General features: G+C 39.7%; 1 protein-coding gene across 1 annotated transcript in view; it reads left to right on the top strand.

Annotated features, from left to right (window-relative positions):
* Nln (neurolysin) overlaps positions 1-23409 on the top strand; it is a 93804-nt gene that overhangs the window by 49902 nt on the left and 20493 nt on the right. Inside the window, exons 4-9 of the mRNA XM_048368291.1 lie at positions 4713-4820; positions 6817-6919; positions 7540-7700; positions 12381-12516; positions 14022-14388; positions 18014-18215. Of these exons, the coding sequence (XP_048224248.1) occupies positions 4713-4820; positions 6817-6919; positions 7540-7700; positions 12381-12516; positions 14022-14388; positions 18014-18215 (1077 nt within the window). The remainder of the gene's footprint in view (positions 1-4712; positions 4821-6816; positions 6920-7539; positions 7701-12380; positions 12517-14021; positions 14389-18013; positions 18216-23409) is intronic.

Raw genomic sequence — 23409 nt, 5'->3', positions numbered from 1 at the left:
TGCTGAGAAAAATGTACATAGTTTGTTGTTGGTAAAGCAATACAGGCACATTTATCCCAGTGGCCTGCTAAGTAATAAATGCACAAGAGGAAGTCTTTGAAGAAAGAGGTTGAATTATGTAAGCTAGATTTGAGAAATAGAGTAGTCTATTGTGATACTGTTTATATGTTTTCGGAGCAGTTGGCTTTGGTCTTGTCAATTCATCTTAGCCAAAGAATGATTTAGAAAGGGAAGTTTTAATGGTACTATGCTGATGAATGGGTCTTAGTATTAGCTTAATTTTTTCTTGTGCTGGACATTCAACCCAAGGGTTTGCTAATGAGAACCTGTCTACCAGCTGAGCCTCTCTTCAGCCAAGCATATAATTTTAAGCCTATATAACTCTCTTACAATACCAGTGCCACGTTAAATGAACAATACAAGTACCAAATTAAAAATTCAGGAACCAGTGCTTTAAAACCATGACCACAGATGACATTGTCCAAAAGAAATAAATGTACTCTTCCTGACTTATGAAATAGTAACCCCTTTGTACAACACTTTAATACTAACACTGAAATTATATTTTAAAATAAATATTGCCACATTAAACACTATGCTCAGAATTGCTTTACATGTTCCTTTATTTACCATGCTTTTTCTTAATTTGGGAATATGAACATCTCATTATTCATCATTATTGAAGTATGTAAATTTTTCAGGCCTTTAAAAATCTGGGGATCTAGGTGGGTGTAGTAATGCATACCTCCAATCCCAGTACTCAAGTGACTGAAGCAGGAAGCCCATGAGTTGAAGGGCAGCCGGGCCCACTTAGTGATACCCTATCACACAAAAAGAGTGGGGGGAAAGCCTGGTGATCTAGATATACAAAACATCATCTCCTGTGGCTTATTTTCCTCATTGTCCAGGCACCCCTTTATATGTGCCTTTCTTCTGTCCAACTACTTTCTTCTTTTTTCCTCACAGTACATAATATTGACATCTGTTCGTAGATCTTCACTTTTTCCCCTCATAGGACTTAAGGCTTCCCAACAATATTCATCTCTGTTTCCCACTGTAAGTGTTTGGACTGGAATTGAACTAGTCCCACATAAAAGTGTCTTTACTCAGTGTAGTGTCCTCACACCATGGCCTTGTAAAAGGCATCCTATTCTGCTTGAGTGAGTATCCATCAGTCACTCTGCACTCTGCCGCCCAGCAACACAGGCACTCCCTAAGTTTGGGACTAAAACCTAGCAGTGTGTCATGAGTTGTGGGGAAAGAAGAAAAAGGAAACTAAATTGTAAACAGACCAAGTTATTTTCTCTATTTTAGCTTGTAAAAATTGGTTCCCGTAGCCAGGATCTGGTGGCTTATGCTTGTAATCCTAGCTACTGAAGAGGCTGAGATCTGAGGATCACAGTTCAAAAGCAGCCCGGGCAGGAAAGTTTGTGAGACTCTTCTCTCTGATTAACCCCCAGAAAACGGGAAGAGGTGCTGTGGCTCAAAGTAGTAGAGTGGTACCCTTGAGTGATAAAGCTCAGGGACAGCATCCAGGTCCTGAGTTCAAGCCCCATGACCAACCAAAAAAAGAAAAATGGTTCCAGTAAAACATTTTCATGTCTCTGTGTACTTAGCAAATTCATAATTTGCAAATCTACTTTGTAAATGATATTTAAAGCAAGGTATAATCTCAGTGTTCAAAGTTCTTTCATCAACATTATGGTTTCTACTTTGTGTATGTAGTACACACAACACAAAATCCCACTGAGACACATTGTAATTTATGTGTTTTAGAAACTGGAACTATGAGGGGATTCAGGGCAGGAAAGTACAAAGTCCTGTTATTAGACATTTTAAAGAATGATAATGAATTAAAACTAAGAATGAAGAATTTATTTTTCTGCCACTTTACACAGAAGATTCTGTGTGATATTGGGAAGATCATTTACCCCCAGGTTTCTGTTCTATAAAATTAGCTTATAAGCATACCTGTGGCAAGGAGAAAGCATATTAACACATTTATATAAAAGCCCTTTGTTTCAGGAGGAAGTTAAAAGGAAAATAAATCTTGTCACCACAGAGATTAAGATAAGGGTACCTACTGTTAGGTCTTATAAATTGAAGAATCACTTGGTCCCTCCCCGCTTTAAAGAAGAGAAACTTCACCCCAGGTGGCCTGGTTCATTCCAGCAGAGGAATTTGTGTTCAGGAAGGAAGGTGTAATTATAGCAAAGCTGGCTAGAAGATTGGGCACTTCACTCTTAGAAAAAAATCCTTTGACTGTGTAGTTCTGACCCAGTTTGGTGATTATAAAGAAGAATATTACAGTAGGCTTAACAAGCACATTTTAGAAGTTCTCTCTTCCAATGCAGACCTCTGGAGATTGTCTGAGACCTTAGAGTCTGACCGTCAAGTGATGTCTGGTTGTAACTGGTTCAGATTTGACGTTTTACTTTTTCTTTATTAGCGTAGTAGTTTATTATGCTCTTTCTATACATACATACATTGTACCCCCAATCAAATGTACCCTGTTCTGCTAGGTGTCATTTTTTGTGACAAGTTAAATATTTGAATATAATGTTTTAATGAGGCCTAATGCAGAGCTGATTTTTTTCTCAGAATATCTTGCTACCTGTTTGTACCTATATCATCTATTTTGATAGTAAATTATTTTAATTTTAATATACATGATGCATTTTCAGTCTGCTATCCTGGATATACTTCCAGGCTTTTTGAATTAGTCTTGCTACCTACAGATTTGGCAAGCCTACTTCTGTCCACTGTGAAAGCCCCTTGTCATCTAGCACAGCCATGGACTAGAAACTCTGCTCTAGTCAGTTGGTAAGGCTTTGTCCTCAGCTCAAGGCCTGTCCTGTTCTCAGGTGTGGGGCCAAATGTGGCCCTGGAACCCAAGTGCTTATGCAGATATCCAGCTATGTGCCTCAGCTCCTCACTGACTAGCCCTCTGCTCTGGATCTCTACTTGTTTGCCTGGGCCCTTAGCAACTTATCTAACCTGGCCTGGCCCTACACTTGTCCTCCCACCCCCTCAACTACAACTTTCTGGTTTCTTCCAGCCTTACAGCCTGCAGTCCTGTACCATCTAGAGACTCCTGTTGCCATGCCTCACTTTCAGAACAGGAATCCTGGCACTATTCACGCCAGCCTAGGTAAAGCCAATTTTATCACGTCCACATGAACATGGTGATTTGAACTGCTACCTCTCCCTTAGGGAGCTAGTCCATAGCCCAGTCCTCCCTTGGCATTCTGAGTTTCTTCCCACTGCAGGCACCTGCTGCTAGGAACCCAGGAGATGCCAAGATCAGTTAAAGTTCAACTCCAGTCATGCCAACATGCTCACAAATTCCACAGGGCCACAAAAGGGGGTCATGGAAAAAGGAGTCTAATTGTTGTTTACTTCCACTGAGGAAACTTTGAGTAATGTAGGTACAACAGTATCTTAGTACTTCAGCACAAATTGTCGATTGGTAGATAAAGGGAAATCCAATTTGCTATTCTAAGTGGTACTGAGGTTAAAACACAACTCTTTTTAGATGCTTCACTGGAAGGTGAGAAAAATTGCAAAATCATTGCAGCATGGGCCTAGAACTAGCAATCTAAAAGGATTTTTTTTTTTCCTTTGGAGGCAGGATCTTGCTACATAATCCAGAGAAGCCTACAACTCATGATCCTCCTGCCTCCACTTCCCAAACGCTGAGATTACAGGTGTGCACCACTACACTTAGCAGCTAACATACCATTTGTAAAGCTAAACATAGTTGTAATTAGTTTGGATTGTAGGAAGGCTCAGAGATGGGTGGCCCAAAGCTTTGATGGAGCGTGTTCAAGCGATGGAAGGTCTGTAAGGCTCCAGCGACAGAAGGTTCCAGTGACAGAAGGCGCTCATTGGCTTCCAGCCAAACGGAATCCATTACACCTGCTGAGTTGGTCTGGAGTTCATTTTTTTCCTAGGGACCACTAACTGACCAGCTGTCCAGACGTGCTGTGGGTATTCTGCTACCTGCTTTGGAGATACTGTGTATTTTTATTCACTAACTGTGGCTGGGGAATTTCCTACTCTCCTCTGTTCTTCGGAGTGAGTGCTGCTGCACAGATTCACACACACCAGCAGCTTTCCTCTTTCTGCACTGCTGACTCATTTTCCCCAGATACTTGTTCATATGCAGCTTGCTGGAGTCTCTTGATCTCCCTTGCCAAGTGACAGGAAGCCTTTGCTGGGGTTTTATCCAGCTGTCCTTATTTGGCATCTTGGCAAAAGAGTCCCACTCTGCATTTGTGTAGAATTTACCCCTTTATTTCTATTCTTGCCCTTCAAGTGGAACCAGGTTAGGCAAATGATAGAAAATTAAATTCAGATGACTTGTGATAAGAAATGTGTTTGGTGAAAAAGACCACTCAGTCATAAAGAATGCTCAGAATGAGATTATGCAAATTCATCTATTATCACGCCTTCCAATGGCACAGGCGCTCTGGATTCTGAGGCAAGCCAAGGCAATTCTGGATGCTTTTTATTTATTTAATTTTTCCGTTGTAAATGAACAGAGGCTCACCAAAGCATAAAAGAAATTAGGTCTTCAAAAGGGCCTGCCTTATAATCACCTGTGCTGCTTAGTCCAGTGAAGGCGATGAATAAATTTGCTTTGGCCTTATGATTTGTGGTTCTCCATGCACTGTTGAAATGGAAATGGATGTCATGCTTATTAATTTTAGGAAAACTGTGATTTGGAGAAGATAAAACCTGAAGCCAGGCGATACTTGGAAAAGTCAATTAAAATGGGAAAAAGGAATGGGCTTCATCTTCCAGAACAAGTACAAAATGTAAGTTTACTTCCTTTCTTTCTGAGGAAAAAAAAAGAATAAATAAAACACACAAAAGAAATAGGGAAACAGATGGATTGTAATAAAAACAAGCCATAATACAAATCCATTTCCAACACATTTGATATTCAGTGCTTTAAATCCTACAACTTCTTTTAAACTCAGGGTGACTGACAAAGCTTTGATCCTATCCAAGGTGTCCCCCCCCCACCCCCCGTGTGCTTGGCTTATTTCTCCTGATCTATTTATATTCTTTAAGAGTTGATTCCAAGTCTTCATAGTTGATTTGTATTCTCCCTCCCTTGGTAGTCCAGAGATAAGGGCACTGGTAATAAAATCCTTACTGATGGGGCTGGGACTGTGACTTAGTGGTAGAGTGCTTGCCTAGCATGCATGGCGTACCACTTAGCAAAGGCCAGAAGTGGCACTGCAACTGAAGGGGTAGAGTGCTAGCCTCAAACCAAAGAAGCTCAGGGACAGTTCCCAGGCTCTGAGTCCAAGCCCCAGGACTGGCAAAACAATCCTTACTAATGGAGAATTAAAGTGAGCACTTTGAAATGGATCACCCTATCATTTGATGTTTGCCCCTTAATAGAGATCGCTCAGGCTTTTTCTTTTGTTCAAGGCCAATCAAGTCTTCTAGATTCAGCAGTAAACTTACTACAGAATTAACTTCATTCTTTGGCAGGAAATAGAATCTACATTTTTTTCTTTCATATCGTTCTTCTACACAAGAACTGAGAGTAAGCTTGAAAGAAACTCAAACTGGGCCCTAATTTGGTTATTTGATATCATCATGTAGATAAGAATTGAGGGTGCCACTAAAAACATAGGTATCCTTTTCCCACCTAAGTGCCCTTTACAACTTTGTGGCCTGCTGATCCTAATTAGAGAAGAAAGGTAGTTGATCTTCCTTGCCTGACCCTTCATCTGCCTGCTCAGCCCTCAGTACTCTTGGGGATATGAAAACTTTAGTTATTTTGGTTGCTGCTAACAAAATCTCCTTTAGACAATAAAAGCGGTTTAGTTGCTTGTGTAACTGGACAGTTCAGATGTTGATGGGCTTCATGGGTTGATCAGATAGATCTATATACACAGGGATGTCATTGACCACCTAATTTTCTGTTTTCCACTGCATGTTCTTCAGTGTTGGTGTCACCAAAGGTCGATTTCCGCTTACTGCTAGTGGGATCTCTTTAAGAAGTTGCATTTTGGCATGGAGTGGGTGGGGCAGAAAGGGGGAAACCTGGGAGAAAATGAGGGAGGGGGAGACACTGTTCAAAAAGCAATGTACTCATTACCTGACTTATGGAACTGTAACCCTTCCATACACCACCTTTACAATAAAACTAAAATAAATAAAAAAATAGATGGATAAAAAAAGAAATTGTATTTCTAATTAAGTGCAAGTGCTGTTTCTTGAGCAGAGCCACACTTTGAAATCAGTGTGGACTAAGTAAATATCATTAAGTAACATTGCTAGAAAAAAAAGACAGATGAATGCAATTTTTTTCTTGTGGTTTTCTTCTATTCCTTTATTTGGTCTTCAACCTAATACTTCTTCTGCAAATGTTAGAGTCTGTAAATCACACTTGTCTCCAAAGTCCTGTATAACTAGGTCATTACTGTTTTCAGTTTTTCTTTGTTTACTTCAGCATCAGATACTTTTGAATTGAACATTAGAAATATACTGATTGGAAATGAGCTACTAAGTATGTTCATCACTCAGTGACTATTGTGTGTGTATACACTATGCTAGATACTGCTTTTACTCCTTAATTTGTTTAGTTCTTCACACAACTGTCTTCTAACATATAACTGGGTTTGTCTTTCTGTGAGGTGTTTAAGACTGGGACAGCTGCTTGCTAACCTTGTCACTGGAAATGGTCTCCCAAGAAGAGCAGGATCCAGCCTTTATATAAAACCTACTTGACTATTGACAATAAAAATGAGCATTTCTTCTTACTGTTAATGCTTTGCACATATTGTCTTTCAGGAAATCAAATCAATGAAGAAAAGAATGAGTGAGCTATGCATTGACTTCAACAAAAACCTCAATGAGGATGATACCTTCCTTGTATTTTCTAAGGCTGAACTTGGTAAAAAAAAAAAAAATGTTATTTTGCTAGATTGTCATGTCAGTTAGGTAAATAATGTTATATGTTGCTGTGATTTCCAGATGGAAAGCCTAAACTAGAGTTCAAAGAATCCTTTAAAAAATAATCTCATCACTCCAGCTAAAAAAAGATAACCAGAACAGTCAGAATTAGATTTTAGGCTAATAAGAGTAATATTTCTAGATTCAATCTAGAAGAGATTTCATTAAATTTCCCCATCATTTCTCTTGGTAACTGATGTTGGTGTTTAACATCCTTCAGATGTTTGACAATTTTTCTACTCTGCAATGTCTCCTATACTGTAACTGAAATTCTTTGTCTCACTTATTTTTCCCTGCTCTCTATCAAAACACCATCCTCATGGGTCTACTGAAGCATATTCATACTTTGAATTACTGTCTCCTGAGCCACTGAGCCTCTTCCTGCTACCCCCCCACTCTAACAAAAATATCCAAATCATAGTATTAGGACTTTTATTATTTTTCTTGAATTTCAGTTACTCTACCAAATTCCTAGACCGACCTGCTTAAAGGAACCATCCAATTCTAAGTAAACCAATAATGAGTGGAAAAGTTGATGTGTGAGAAAATGATTTTTCGCAGGTGCTCTTCCTGATGATTTCATTGACACTTTAGAAAAGACAGTTGATGACAAGTATAAAATAACCTTAAAATATCCACACTATTTTCCTGTCATGAAGAAATGTTGTGTCCCTGAAACAAGAAGGAAGATGGAAATGGCTTTTAATACAAGGTGCAAAGAGGTACTCTAAATGTTTATCTTTATTTTGTTCTTAATGGAGGATTTTTTAAGACTTGCTTTTGTTTTTACAACTATTAAAGTCAGTTAATAGACTGATAATCCTATTTCTGTATGTATCAAGCTGCCTAGTTCCTCAGATCTATGAGACTTACTAGCTTTTTATTGCTCATTGGCACTCTGCGTGGTTTGGCCACTAAATTAAGCTGTTCAAGTAAGAAAAAGGAAATCTAGAATAGATTAAAGGAACTAAAAAATTGTATTCCTCTCCTACATCAGCAGTCCTGGACTGGCAAGTATCTCTTTCTCCTTAACAAGTGGCTTTCAAGGTTACTTCTAGAAATGACGATTTCCCTAGCCTGTCCACACCAAGTCCACATCTTTAAAGAGAATACCTAGAAATGGCATATGTCAGCTCTATTCTTATCCCATTGACCCAAATTCCATCATAGAGCTATGTCTAGCTGCAAGGGAAGCTGGGAAGTGTGAGCTTTAGTTGGCAACCATTTGCTCAGCTTAAAGGCTTTTATTATAAAGAGAAAGAGTTGAACTAGATTCTCAGACTTCACTATTCGACCATAGTCTTTCTCATTATCTGTACAACCACGAGTACTCTTCTTTTCCTAGAAACATTTGCCAGTTCCAAGGCAGGTACTCAGGCCAAGCTCTGAATGACACACCGTCCTCTTCAGTTGGAGCTTCTCATCAAAGCTCCCATATCTTTAATCCACCCAAGAGTAGAACAGGAACAGAAAAATTCTAACAGTCATACTGGGGGTTGGGGGGAACATTTGGAAAGGAAAAACTGGAAAAAAAATAGTAGGCACAAAACAGTTGTGAAAAACTGTTGGTCAGTCTTATTGTAGGCAAGTCCCCTTGGTTAGTCCAAAAGACTTACTTGGATTAAGAATTCCCTTGGGCTGGGGATATGGCCTAGTGGCGAGAGAGCTTGCCTCGTATACATGAGGCCCTGGGTTCAATTCCCCAGCACCACATATACAGAAAACGGCCAGAAGTGGCACTGTGGCTCAAGTGGCAGAGTGCTAGCCTTGAGCAAAAAGGAAGCCAGGGACAGTGCCCAGGCCCTGAGTCCAAGGCCCAGGACTGGCCAAAAAAAAAAGAATTCCCTTATCAGTTGCACTTCATGGCCTTTATTTTGCCTACAGAGACATTCTCAGTTATCTTTCATGACTGTATTTTAGGGAACTACTGATACATAGGATTCCTGCTTGTGCCAGTATAGTCTGAAGATTGTTTTAGAGACCAAATAACCACGGGATTTTGTAGGCCAGTGTTAGTATCATTGGTAATGAAACTCCTTAAAAAACTTAGTTTCTTGTCTGTTTGCTTTTTGCATGATTAAATAACTGTACACCTTGCTTTTGCTCCATAATTCCTGCCTAATTGAAAACACTGACCTCTGTATTTTGCTGATTCCATTTGTCTTCAAATGAATGGAGTTTCCTTTGGGCCCTTTGAAAAAGTAGTCTGGAGTAGGAAGGTAACATCTCAAGCTAATCTCCGCCATTCAGTAACTGATGTTATTGGCCCTCATGTTAGGAATTCAGGGCAATTGGGTTTTTCAACCAATGGAAGCCCCAGAACCTCATCCAACAGAATTGTTTCCTTCCGTTTTCCATCCTTCCATCTTTTCCCTCTTGCAAGCTGGTCATCTCTGTCAATGTCCTTATGTTCCATTCTGGCACCTTGGTTTGTTATAGCAGCACCTTTGTCCTGTTCCTAGTCTCCATGGGTTGACGTATAGCTAGACAACTTTTTAAAAGTCAGTGAAAAGCACAAATTCGAGAAAAAAATTTCTCGGCTTGGGGATATAACTTAGTGGAAGATCTCTTGCCAAGTGTACATACATGAGGCACTGCCCGTCCCTCCCCCCTGAAAAAACATTTCAGGAAGTAAATTACGGGTTAGTAGGAAATGGAAGTATAGGAGCCTGAAGAATTACTATTAATGATTACAGAATTTTTTGAAGTAATGGAACAGTTCTAGAAATATGTAAATGTAATAAATGCTACTGAATGTTACACTTAATAGATAAGACACCAAATTTTAGCTGGCTATGGTGATATACACCTGTAATTCTGGCTACTTAGGTGGAAGAAACAGGAAAATCACAAGTTCAAAGCCAGCCCAAAGTTAGCAAAATCTTACCTCAAGAACAAAATATATACAAGATGGTTAGAGGTGTAGCTCAAGTGGTAGAACATTTGCCTAACATGTACAGAGTTTAATCCTTAGTTCCAATAAATAAATAGTATATTTAAAATTATACACTTACCAAAACATTTCAAAGATATATTTCTCTTGCAACCAACATGAAGGCCTAGAGTGGACAACAGCCCTGCCCTTGTCAGTATGTGGTTTCCAGCATCATTATTGTCATCTTCATAGCATGGCTATTAAGGCAAAAATCCATAAGCAGATGACCTAAAAATCTAACTGGTCACTTCACATCCCACGGTCCCATTAAATGTTACAAGTATATTTAAGAAAGGATGGGAAAGATCACCAGTTCTAAGATTGGTATGGTAGGACTCATCTGTAGTCATGAGGCTGGGGAAGCATGAGGCTTGCCAAAGTCCTTACCTCTTAGTAGCTCCACAGTACAGATCGATTTTCAGCACGTGGCTGTTAGGGAGACATTTAAACCATCACAAGGGTCATTAAGTATGTTATGGTTTTCTGCAACCATCACCACTGTCCATGCATAGAACTTTTGCATGTGTCCTAACCAAAACTCTACTTGCTAAACACCAAGGCTTCCTTCATTTCTGTCCCCAGCCCCTGGCAAGCTCCCTTGAATTTTCTGCATGAATTTCATTATAAGATTGTCATTTTGTGATGGGTACATTTCTTTTTTTTCTTCTTTAAAATTTTATTGTAAAGGTGATGTACAGAGGGATTACAGTCATGAGCCTATTGACCATTCTTATTTCTTCTTCAGAGAAGTCTCTCTTTAAGTCTTTAGCCCATTTATAATTTGGGTTGTTTCTTTGAGGATTTGTTTTTAGGAGGTTTAGGTTTTTTAGCTCAATATATTTTAGATAGGAGGCCCTTGTCTCATGCATAGGTAATAAAGATTTTTTCTCATTCTATGAGCTTTCTATTTATCTTGCAAACAATGTCCTTTGCCATGCAGAAACTACTCAGTTTGATGCAATCCCATTTATCTAGTCGTTCTTTGATTTGTTGTGATTCTTGATCTTTAGTTAGGAAGTTTTGACCTGTACCAAGGTGCTTTAATGTTGCCCCTACCCCTTCCTGTAATATTTTCAGGGTAATTGGTCTATTGAAGTCTTTGTTCCATTTGGAGTTGATTCTGGTGCAGAATGATATATAAGAATCTAACTTGAGTTTGCTGCTTTTGCATAGCCAGTTCTGCCAGCACCATTTGTTGAAGAGCTGTCTTCCTGAAACATCCTGTGTTTTTGGCTCTCTGATCCAATATAGGGTGCCTATAAGTCTGTGGGCTCATTTCTGAGTCTTCTGTTCCATTGGTCCTCAGGCCTACTCTTGTGTGATTAGCACATTTCACTTAGCATAAATGTCTTAAAAGTTCACTCATCCTTATAGCCTGAGTCAATATCCTTTTTTTTTGTTTTTTGCCAGTCCTGGGCCTTGGACTCAGGGCCTGAGCACTGTCCCTGGCTTCTTCCCGCTCAAGGCTAGCACTCTGCCACTTGAGCCACAGTGCCGCTTCTGGCCGTTTTCTGTATATGTGGTGCTGGGGAATCGAACCTAGGGCCTCGTGTATCCGAGGCAGGCACTCTTGCCACTAGGCTATATCCCCAGCCCTCAATATCCTTTTAAAGGTTGAATTATATTTCATTGTACATATGTACCATGTTTATGGATCCATTCATATGTCAGTGGACACGGGTTGCTCTACTCTTTTGACTAGTACAAATAGTACTACTGTGTTTTACAGAATATGTTCCATTTTATGTTCTCTGCAAAACACATGGGTTCCAATTTCTTTGATTCCTTACTACCACATTATTTTTTATTATGTGTGCATGTGCACGTGTGTGTGTGTGTGTGTGTGTAATAGCCATACACCTAGGTATGAAGGTAAAATGATCAATTTCATACTGTGTACATTTTACCACAATAAGCATATCAAAAAAATTGAACTACTAACATTTGATATAGTTCTGTTATTGAGAAGCAGTAAGGAATCACTTTAGTCCTTAAAATGCATTCTTCCTCTAAGTTTGAAGTAATCTTCTAAATTCATTGACCTCAACTACCTCCTAAACTTGACAGTTATAAATTATTTCAAGAATAAAATCATAAAATAAAAAATATCTCTTAACACTGAAATGGAAGCAGTAGTTAGGATGGTCCAGAAAACATTTGAGTTGGGCTGGGGATATGGCCTAGTGGCAAGAATGCTTGCCTCCTATACATGAGGCCCTGGGTTCGGTTCCCCAACACCACATATACAGAAAATGGCTAGAAGTGGCTCTGCGGCTCAAGTGGCAGAGTGCTAGCCTTGAGCAAGAAGAAGCCAGGGACAGTGCTCAGGCCCTGAGTCCAAGCCCCAGGACTGGCCAAAAAAAAAAAAAGAAAGAAAACATTTGAGTTTTACACACCTTAAAATGTAACCATTAATTAGTGTTTGGGGCCCAACTAATGACTTGCTTTCCTTGTTGTTGCTTACTAGGAAAACACAGTAATTCTGCAGCAGCTACTCCCATTGCGGGCCCAGGTGGCCAAACTGCTCGGCTACAACACTCATGCTGACTTTGTCCTAGAACTGAACACTGCCAAGAGCACAAGCCACGTGACAGCCTTTCTAGGTTAGTTCTTCTGTTAATATCAGTTTTATAGCTCAATTTCTTTGTTTCCTGTGACTGTTCCCTATGACTGTCATATCAGTGACATGCTTGAGATCATCCTCCATTTCATTCATTCAAGATAAATCTGTTGACTGTTGTTTTAGTCTGAATTGGCTCTTCCATTGTTGTATTATTACCATAGTCTTCAATTTATTCTATGTTACATCTTGTGTGTGTGTGTCTTTGTTTTTTTTTTGTTGTTGTTGTTGTTGCTGTTGTTGTTTCAGATAAGGTCTTTCTGTGTACTCCAAGATAGCCTTGAACTCAAAATTCTTCTGTCTCAGCAGGTCTTTCTGTGTACTCCAAGATAGCCTTGAACTCAAAATTCTTCTGTCTTATGCTAGGATTGTAAGCATGTGCCCCATTATGCCTGGTTTTTGTTGGGGATTTTTATACTGATTCCACATATGACATCCTGGGTGCTAACATAGTGTTAGCCTTTATTCACTGGTACTAGGTATTTGATAGTTATAGAATGGCTACTTATGAATTCATATGAAATAAGCTTACCTAGATGATATAAATAGAAACAGGATATATGTTAACAAAAATTCAATACCTTGTCCTCCTGAAATCATCTGTTGGTATTTAAAGGCAGTATAAAACAATATATTTCAAAACTATAATCTAAAACCAGGCACTGGTAGCTCACACTTGTAATTCTTCCTACTCCAGGAGGCTTAGATGTGAGGATTGAAGTTCGAAGCCAGACTAGGGCAGAAAATCTGTGGGACTCCTATCTGTAGCAAACTCCTCAAAAGCCAGCTGTGGATCTGTGGCTCAGGTGGTAGACTGCCAGCCTTGGGCAAAAAAAAGTGAAGGGATAGCATCCAGGCCCTGAGATCAAGCCCCAGTATTGACTCCAGAAGAGGAAAAACAAAACAAAAAACTAGAATCATAATTAATATATGTGTTTTTTCACTATTTGCATCCATTTAAGTCATTTTTATTTATTTTTTATGATTTTTTTAAAGCCATGGTTCTTGCCTATGGTATGCCATTCTTCCCCATTCCCCTTTCAATCCAAGTGATTATCCCAATAGTCACTTTGGCTTTTTAGCAAAAGGTGGTCACAAAATTTAGTTTAAGTGAAAGTATTAATTTTTGTTATAATCATCTCAAATCAGAGTTAACCAAATATGACTTTCTTACTTTCCTTGTTGACATCTTTCATACTATATTCACTTTGAAAAACTAATCAAAATATTTCATCTATTGATTTGATATTCTTGTATTAATAGAAGCTATAGAAAATTAATAATGTGTTAAAGTCAGCCTTTAGCCCAAAATTTATTCTACTGCTTCCTTAATGACCACACTTAAATATATTTGTGTGTTGTGTGTATGTGTGTGAATCACATATAACTTGTAACAAATGCCCCATAAATATGTACTACTATATATAATTCGTTAATACACTGAGGTTGATCCAAGGCCAGATCAATAACTTTCTACTTCCCTCACAGATGATTTAAGCCAGAAACTAAAACCATTGGGTGAGGCAGAACGAGAGTTTATTTTGAATTTGAAGAAAAAAGAATGTGAAGAGAAAGGTTTTGACTACGATGGGAAAATCAATGCCTGGGACCTGCCCTACTACATGACTCAGACAGAGGAGCTCAAGTACTGCATAGACCAAGAGTTCCTCAAAGAATACTTTCCCATTGAGGTGGTCACCGAAGGCTTGCTGAATATCTACCAGGAGCTGTTGGGACTTTCATTCGAGCAAGTGACAGATGCTCATGTTTGGAATAACAGTGTTACACTTTACACCGTGAAGGATAAAGTTACAGGAGAAGTGTTGGGACAGTTCTACTTGGACCTCTACCCAAGGTACTGAGGACCACAGTGTTTAAAAGTGATAGCTGCTCAGTTTAAAATGCCTCCCTTCCATAGTTCCCATTTGTGGTTCCTAGTAAAGGAGCACAGTTTCCTTACCTGCATTTTAGGTCTTAAAAATAGGAATGCTAGGGCTGGGAATATGGCCTAGTGGTAAAGTGCTTGCGTCGCATACATGAAGCCCTGGGTTCAATTCCTCAGCACCACATATATAGAGAAAGCCAGAAGTGGCGCTGTGGCTCAAGTGGCAGAGTGCTAGCCTTGAGCAAAAAGAAGCCAGGGACAGTACTCAGGCCCTGAGTTCAAGCCCCAGGACTGGCCAGAGAAGCAAACAAACAAACAAACAAAAAATAGGAATGCTAGTGACACCTGTTTTGTAGAGCTTGTAAAAATTAAATTAGTTTGTTTCCAGGCATGGTGGCTCATGCTTGTAATTCTAGCTCCTCGGGAGGCTGAAATCTGAGGATTACAGTTTGAGATCAGCCCAAGCAAAAAAGTCCATGAGACTCTTAATCTTCATTTCACCAGCAAATAGCCAGAAGAGGCGCTGTGGCTCCAGTGGTAGAGAGCTAGCTTCGAGCAAAAAAAATGTCAGGGACAGTACCCAGGCCCTGAGTTCAAGTCCCAGGACTATCACACACCCACACCACACATTAATTTGTTATACACAGTGCATTTGGAAGACTGCCCAGCACATAGCAAGTGAATAAGCTTTAGCAGCGTCATCATCATTACCATTGACTGTGTGTATTTATTTGAAATCAGAGACTCTGGTGGCTCATACCTATAGTTCAAGCTACTCAGGAGTCTTGAGATCTCAGGATCTTATACTGGTTTGAAGCCAGCCTGTGCAAGAAAGTTCATGAGATTTTACTTCCTATTAACTATCAAAAGGCCAGAAAAGGAGCTGTGGCTCAAGTGTTAGAGCACCAGGCTTGATTGAAAAAGCCAAGTGAGAATGTGAGGCCCAGTATCAAGCCCCAGTAGGAGCACATACAAAGTGTTCATTGTGTTGCATCATAACCTTTTCATACATGTATATAATGTACTTTGACCATATTCTTTGCCATTTCTTTTTCTCCTTTCCACTTGCCATTGGTTCTGCCTCCAAATAGTTCCATATATATTTCTTTTTTTTTCCTTAAGGAAAAGAAATCCACATATGAGAGGACACATGCAATATTCTTCTGAGTCTGACTTATTTCATTTAACTTGATCCCTTAGGTTTTTCCCTCATGGCTGGTGCTCTACCACTTGAGCCACAGCTCTACTTCTGGCTTTTTGGTTTTTAAATGGACATAAGAGTCTCACAGGCTTTATTGCCCAGGCTAACTTAGAACTGTGATCCTCAAATCTTAGCCTCCTAAGTAGCTAGGATTACAGGCATGAACCACCAGTGCCCAGAGAGGATGGAGATTATATATATATATATATATTTTTTTATTTATTTTTATTTTTTTTTTTTTTGCCAGTGCTGGGGCTTGAACTTTGGGCCTGGGCACTGTTCCTGGGTTCCTTTTGCTCAAGGCTAGCACTCTATATACCACTTTAAGCCACCGTACCACTTGCGGTTTTCTGGTAATTAATTGAAGATAAAAGTCATGGACTTTCCTACCTGGCTGGCTTTGGATTGTGATCCTCAGATCTCAGCCTCCTGAGTAGCTGGGATTACCAATGTGAGCCACAGGCACCCAGCTTAAGGATGATTTTTTAAAGGAGTGGCAGGAATCAAACTCAGGTCCTTGCTCAGCTAGGCAAATGCTATGCTACTAAGCTCTATTGCCAACCAAAGAGGGTATTTCTATTATCTTTTGGCTTAGTGGTTCTTGAGCGGGCTCTGTCAAAGACATCCTTATCTGTTACTGTGTTTTTCACCTGGATTGTTTCTGACAGTTTCTAATGCTGCCCAAATTATCCACCTGTCCATGCAAAGCTTCTACTTTTCCTCCAGGCCTTTTAGCATACAAGTATTTGTTGTTTTAAATACTATTATAGCTTCAGCATTTTTGTCATATCTGAATCTGGTTTTCTTGCTTAGCTTTGCTTCTGGACCGTTTTTGTTGCTGTTGTTCCTTACATCTTTATGTAACCTCATTTTGAAAGGCAGTCATTTGTGTAGGACAGTAGAGATTGAGGTAAATAGCTGTATGCCTTAAAATGATCACTTTTGATGGATTACTGCTGTGGTTAAATTCAGTGAGCTACAAGTTACAGACTCTTCTGTCAAAGATTTAGGGTAGGAACTGATTTTTCAGTTTTCCTCTGTTTCTGTTCTACCTTACTGGAACACCTTTTTCTTTGCTCTCTGCCTCCTCTGAACAGGTCTCTATAGAAGTCCTTGCTCTTCCCAGCAGTGGGCAGCTATAATGTGTTACTGGATGCTTGGTAGCCTGGTTAGGGGATGGAAAATCTGTAGCTCTGATTTAGTACCAGTCTTAATCACAGAGTAGGCTGTGCCACTGTGTTTTAGGAATGGGGCAGTTTGCACAACCTGCCTTATCCTCCCTCAGCTTAGTCCTCAGGTCATGATGTGCTCCACCCCTCCCCCAGCACTACAGGCTTTTTAAAACTCTTCTTCTCCCCAAATAGCAATGTTCCAAGAACAATTGGGGTTCTTGCCCTTGGTGGAGGGTGCGTGCATGAGAGACTCTCATTCTATAGGAGACAAATACAAAGCACTTAAGCAACCCTTTAAGCTCTTAAATAGCGGCTCTTCCTTCCCTCCCAGATTTTTTTTCACCCTGTCCTTCAGATTTTGTGTACCAATGAGGTATTGAAGACAAGCCTAGAATTGGATGCAAATTTTCCCTGTCTGCTGCCTCATGCTTCCCTAGCCAACCACCAGCCTTCTACAATTTGCTAAACTCTCTTCCTACTGATGCCTTCAGCATCTATTCTGGGTTTTAAATAGACACACACACATTTATACATATATACTCATATGTATATGAAAGTCTTGCCTCCTTCTCCTGTCCTAGGAGGCCCATCTTAGATAGGAGTTGCTTGATTGCCCTTCAATGTCAGGTCTCTGATAGGCTCCGAAAAGTTGCCATTTTCAGATATTTCATCCCAAATCTGAATGATCTGTTCCTAGACTGTGATAAAATATCATGTTACTTTTGTGGAGACCATCACAGATACTGTGTTACTCAAAAATAAATGACTTCATAGTATATTTTATGCTTTGTTCTAGACTAACTAGAAGTCTTAAAATGTTCATCTAGTCTTTGTTTTTGGTCTTGGTTTCTTTTGCCAGTGCAGGGGCTTGGGACTCAGGGTCTGAGCACTGTTCCTGGCTTCTTTTTGCTCGAGGCTAGCACTCTACCACTTGAGTCACAGCGCCACTCCTGGCCGTTTTCTGTATATGTGGTGCTGGGGAATCGAACCCAGGGCCTCATGTATATGAGGCAAGCTCTCTTGCCACTAGGCCATATCCCCAGCCCTTAGTTCTCATTTTTACTTTTTAGTAAAATAGACTTTCTAAAAAGTAAATTCAGTGTTAACACTGTCTTCAGTGTCAAATAGGACTTAATAACTTTGAAAGGCCATGCTGTGTTGTTGCGTAAAAAAAAAAAAAAAAAAAAAAGAATCTTTATTTCTCTTTGCTCTGCATTCCCAGGGAAGGAAAGTACAATCATGCAGCCTGCTTTGGTCTCCAGCCGGGCTGCCTTCTCCCGGATGGCAGCCGCATGATGTCTGTGGCTGCCCTCGTGGTGAACTTCTCCCAGCCAGCAGCAGGTCGGCCCTCACTCCTGAGACACGACGAGGTGAGGACTTACTTCCATGAGTTTGGCCACGTCATGCATCAGATTTGTGCACAGGTGAGTGATTTCATTATGATAAACCTACCAGTTGCTCTGCTTAAAAAAAAAAATACTGATGTTAGTTTTTTTCCCTAACATGTCTTTTCAAATACTACACATGTTGAAGAATTACATAGGCTTGGGCTGGGGATATGGCCTAGTGGTAAAGTGCTCGCCTCGTATACATGAAGCCCTGGGTTCGATTCCTCAGCACCACATATATAGAAAAGGCCAGAAGTGGCGCTGTGGCTCAAGTGGCAGAGTGCTAGCCTTGAGCAAAAAGAAGCCAGGGACAGTGCTCAGGCCCTGAGTCAATGCCCCAGGACTGGCAACAAAAACAAAACAAATAAACAATAAGAAAAACATTTTAAAAAAAGAATTACATAGGCCTGCAGAGACCCCAAATTTTCCTTTTCACAGCTTCTTTCTATTTTTACTCAGTCCACTAATCAAAGAACTTCGTTGACTTAGAGGAAGTAAGACTATCATTAAGGAAGGGTTACAATACTGTGTCCATAGGAATTTGGTATAAGCCTCACAGGTAAACAGCTATCACCTGTCTTTTCTGGTTATTAATACTTTGTTTAGATCAGTGGTTTTCAGCCCTCTCAGACCCTTTTTCCATTTGTAGTAATATATACTTTGTAACACCTCCCTTTACTCACCTCCAACTGAAGCCATAGATAATATATCCATGGAGAGATGTTTCCAGGGAAAAGATAAGTGCATGCAGTGGATTAACACTATTTATTGCTGAAAATGAAAAGTATACTTAACCTACACATACAAAACAAGTACATTTATTTTCAAGTTTCTAATGCATTTCATTTAACCAGTCCCAAACTATTCTGATCTGAACCTCATAAACTTGCTAATATTTAACCTTAGCACTAGTTAGTAATAGTTTGTTCACTTTAAAGAGTAAACACTGAAGGAGAGTTAAGGAACAACTCATTCATTTTGCCTTCCTGGATTATGTTGGATGAGTTCTGACCAGCCTCCTCTGCCTTGAGAGTAGCCTCTAATTATTAATCCAAGCAATGGCTATTCGTTTCCTAGGTGCTGCTGTCACTTTCATTTCAGGATCTATTTGTTTTTTCAGCATTTTAGCTTTACATTCTGGTGCTTCCTAAGTTCCTAAGTATGTACTTAGCATTCTCAGAGTCCTGGATTCACTCCTAAGCCTCAAATATGTTTTTGTTAATTTAAATAGCTGAGTGAATTAATGAGTAAATGAGGGAACAGATTAATGAAAACAGGATAGGAATCTATCCAGACAGATAAGCCCATAGATGGCCATTTCCAGAATAATCTAAACTTTCTTTTTTCAAATTATTTTTGAAGTCAGCCCTGGGTTCTAAAAATAATATCTCAGGGGGAACTTCCAAGAATGTGTATTCTGTGACTTGACAGTTTCTTTTAATTAGGATAACTTTACTTTCTATTTTTCTGAAATATCTTGTGAGAAATTTAGAAAAATCCAAATTTTTCCTAATTTTAGAGTTATGGGGTATCAGATGAAGTACGTCCTAGGTGTGTATTTGTATACAGATGAGCAGCCAGCCTTTAGATCAATCAGTGCTCCCATTTTTTTTCAATCTAAAGACCCTATGAAAATCTGATTTAAGATGTACATACTTGTCCCAGAATAATTAATATATACTCCTATATCCAAAATTTTACATGGAATTCCAGAGGCTCGCAGGGCCGCTAAAGCCCAGACCATAATGAATCCCGAGTTAAGAACTTCTAACGCAAGTTTCCTCCCCTATTTTGATTATTGGCCAACTTCACAAATGGGTGATTTAGGGGTTGGAGGCATAGCTCAGGTAGTAGAGTACCAACCAATGAGCAAAAGCATCAGATACTGAGTTTGAGTCCCAATCTTAGACAAAAAAGGAGGGGTGGGGTAATTGGATGCAACACTTACTAAAATATTAGTGATCTTAGGTGCCAGTGGCTCATTCTTTTAACTGCTCAGTAGGCTGAGATCTGGAGGTGCAAGGTGGACACCAGTCAGAACAGTTCACCAGACTCCAACCTCGAAACAACTAGCAAAAAACTGAGCTACCGACATGACTCAGCTAGTTGGGCACCAGTTTAGCAAGTAGGAAACTCTGAATGCAAACCCCTGTGAAATAGTGAGCTGTATGTTTATCGGAACTAGGGAAGGGGAACACCAAAATGGAGAGAGAAAGAGTAAAAGGCAAAACCAATGCAGCAGCAATACTTACAAGGCATTCTTCTTCTTTTTTTTTTTTTTTTTTTTTTTTGGCCAGTCCTGGGCAATGGACTCAGGGCCTGAGCACCATCCCTGGCTTCTTCCTGCTCAAGGCTAGCACTCTGCCACCTGAGCCACAGCGCCCCTTCTGGCCGTTTTCCATATATGTGGTGCTGGGGAATCGAACCTAGAGCTTCATGTGTAGGAGGCAAGCACTCTTGCCACTAGGCCATATTCCCAGCCCTACAAGGCATTATTCTGTAAACCAACTGTACAACATGAGAGAGAGTGAGGAGGGAACTGGGGAGGGGGAGGGTGGGAGAAAAATGAAGGAGGAGGTAATAAGTTGGATAAGAAATATACTCACTGCCTTACATATGAAACTGTAACCCCTCTGTACATTAATTTGACAATAAATAAATAATTTTTTTAAAATAGTGATCTTCTGATTGGGTTCTCTCTCTGTTTCTGTCTGTCTCAGCCTCTCTCTCTCTCAACGGTTTGCCTGCCCTCATTCATGAACATCCCGATGAGTGGTATGCTATAACAGTCCTTGGCTTGCTCATCTCTTCCTGAGATTGTCTTTGAAAAAAATCTCATTGTCCATTTATGCTTTCAAATGTCATGTACTATTTTAAGAATGTTTTTAGATACTCACATTTAGAAGCAGTGACCACTACTTTGCCTGTCAAGGCCACAGGTCCACATATTTGTACGCTTTATAAGGTCAAACCTTTAGTACTGACCTGTAATGGATGGTGGTGAATAAGATCATTCATACTTTCTATATCCAGTAATACTTTTGACTTACCTAAGGAGCATATAGTGAATGAAATATTTGTCATAGATTGGTTTTAAGATAGGGGAGCTCAGCGTTGGAGTTCTGTGTTGTGACAGACAGTCTGAAGATCCAGTGACCAGAAGAGCTTTGTTTGAGCTTGTCACAAGAACATGTTAATGTGTTGGCAGGAACTTCCAGTTTTCAAACATGTAGATGCACTAGATCAATATGTCTACTGTGTCATCACTCCAGAGTGAGTTTCACTTGTGTTTTCTTGTGTTTGCACTGCAGAGTAGATAATTTGGAAGATGGCAATTAGGTTGTGGTATCTCCAGTATCTGTTCCTGTCTCATAGCTTTCTTGTGTGTTGAGCTCTCACTAATCCCTGGCCTTCTGAGCTCCTGGAGACGACAACAGTCAGGCCTCCCAGCAGCAGTAAGGTCATTCATTAAGCACAGTTTTGATTTAAAAACAGGTAATTATTCTAAGGAAACACCAGAGTCACAGTCTTTCCTCCAAAATTAAAAGTGAAAAGGGCATACCATCAGAAAAATTTCAAATTATGTGACTAGCAATAATCCGTTCATTTTGTTAAAAGACTAATAGAGCATCTTGTCTGCTCTAAATACTGGAATAAATTATGCACCACTGTAAACAAGCCAACCCTGGCAAGGGACACTGTGAAATTATTACAAGAACCCAGGATTAAAAATTATCTGAAAGCTCACATCTGTAATCCCAGGTATTCTGGAAACAAAGATCAGGACGGTCACAGTTCATGGCTGGCCCAAGCCATAAGCTCAGTCTCAACAAACAAGCCAGGTAAGATAGTGCACACTAGTCATCCTAGCTACACCAGAGGGCATAGTAAGAGGACTGTAGCCCGTGGCTAGCCCAGACAAAACGAGATTCTATCTGAAAACAAGCACAAAGGTCTAGAGGAATGGCTTCAGTGGTAGAGTGCCTGCCTACCATGCGAGACTCAGAATTCAAGCTGCCAAAAATTAAAAAATACTCATCTGTGTAGGGTTAGGGGTATAAGTCTGTGGCAGAGCACTTGCCTACCATATTTGTGATTCCCAATACTACAAGGGGAAAAAAAAAACTCACCTATGGCTTAGTGAGCTTGGCTATGAGACTGTGGCAATTTATTTGACCTCTTTCAGTCATCTCATTTTTCTTATTCATAAACAAGACAACAGCAATTCTCTTATCAACCTTCCTGGCATGTGGGAGAAATAAAATATGAGAAACACCCTTGGGAAATTGTAAAGTACTGTGTTTATTTAAAATATTCTTATAACCATCCTGATATTTAATTCAATCCTTTAGGGATCAAAACTAAAAATAAAATGGAAAAAGACCAATTGCTGCTCTGTCCTGTCACTTTACATTCAAGTTCAAGAGAACTCACAAATACTCAATTATCTTTGTTGGGTTTTAAGAACAGATTTGTGAAAGGTGATTGGAAGCCATCAGAAATGTATTTGTTCTTGTTTTCTTTTGATTTTCTCTGATTCCTGAAGGAAAAATAGAAGGGGCAGCTTAGAATTTTGGCTATGGTGGGTGACTAACTATAGAGAAATGTGGGGACATATCTTCAGCATTACCACTAAGGAATAAAATACTTGGACGAAGCCAAGGATAAGCTTGATCAGAACAGCTAGCTAACACTTAGACAAGCTGACTGGACAGGCTAAGAATAAAAACAGAAGCCAAGACTTACTACATACGTTACCAGCCACGCATGGAGCACACACTTTACATTCACTCACTCATTCATTTTATCCTCAGTACTCAGTGAAGTAAATGGGTACTTAAATAAATAAGTAAATAAATAATAAGAGACTTAGCAGGACTTGTCTGAGGTCTTCCGTTAGCTGTTGTCTACTTAGTCGTCTAATTCTCTATACTGGAGGCAGCTGTTTCATAGGTTCCAAATTTTGTCTTTCAAGTATGCATTCCTCATGGATGAACTTCTTTCTCCTCAGTTATTAAATGGCCTTCAAAGAGTACCATTCATGGAAGAAATCTTGTTATGTTGCTCACTGTATAGCTTGACCATCAAGTTTTCAGTACTGAGGAACATTGACCTAGTTACCAGCAATCGTATGGCTTCTGTTACCATCCAGCTTCCCTAGCCCACGCTCCTCAACACTGTTAGAGTTGGTGACTTTCACATCAGACACGATTGTTGTCTCTTTTTGTTT

The sequence above is a fragment of the Perognathus longimembris genome, chromosome 19, assembly GCF_023159225.1.
Source record: "Perognathus longimembris pacificus isolate PPM17 chromosome 19, ASM2315922v1, whole genome shotgun sequence".
In the NCBI taxonomy this organism is placed as follows: Eukaryota; Metazoa; Chordata; class Mammalia; order Rodentia; family Heteromyidae; genus Perognathus; species Perognathus longimembris.
Note: the sequence above shows the minus strand (reverse complement) of the source record. Positions and strands in the feature narration are given on the sequence as shown.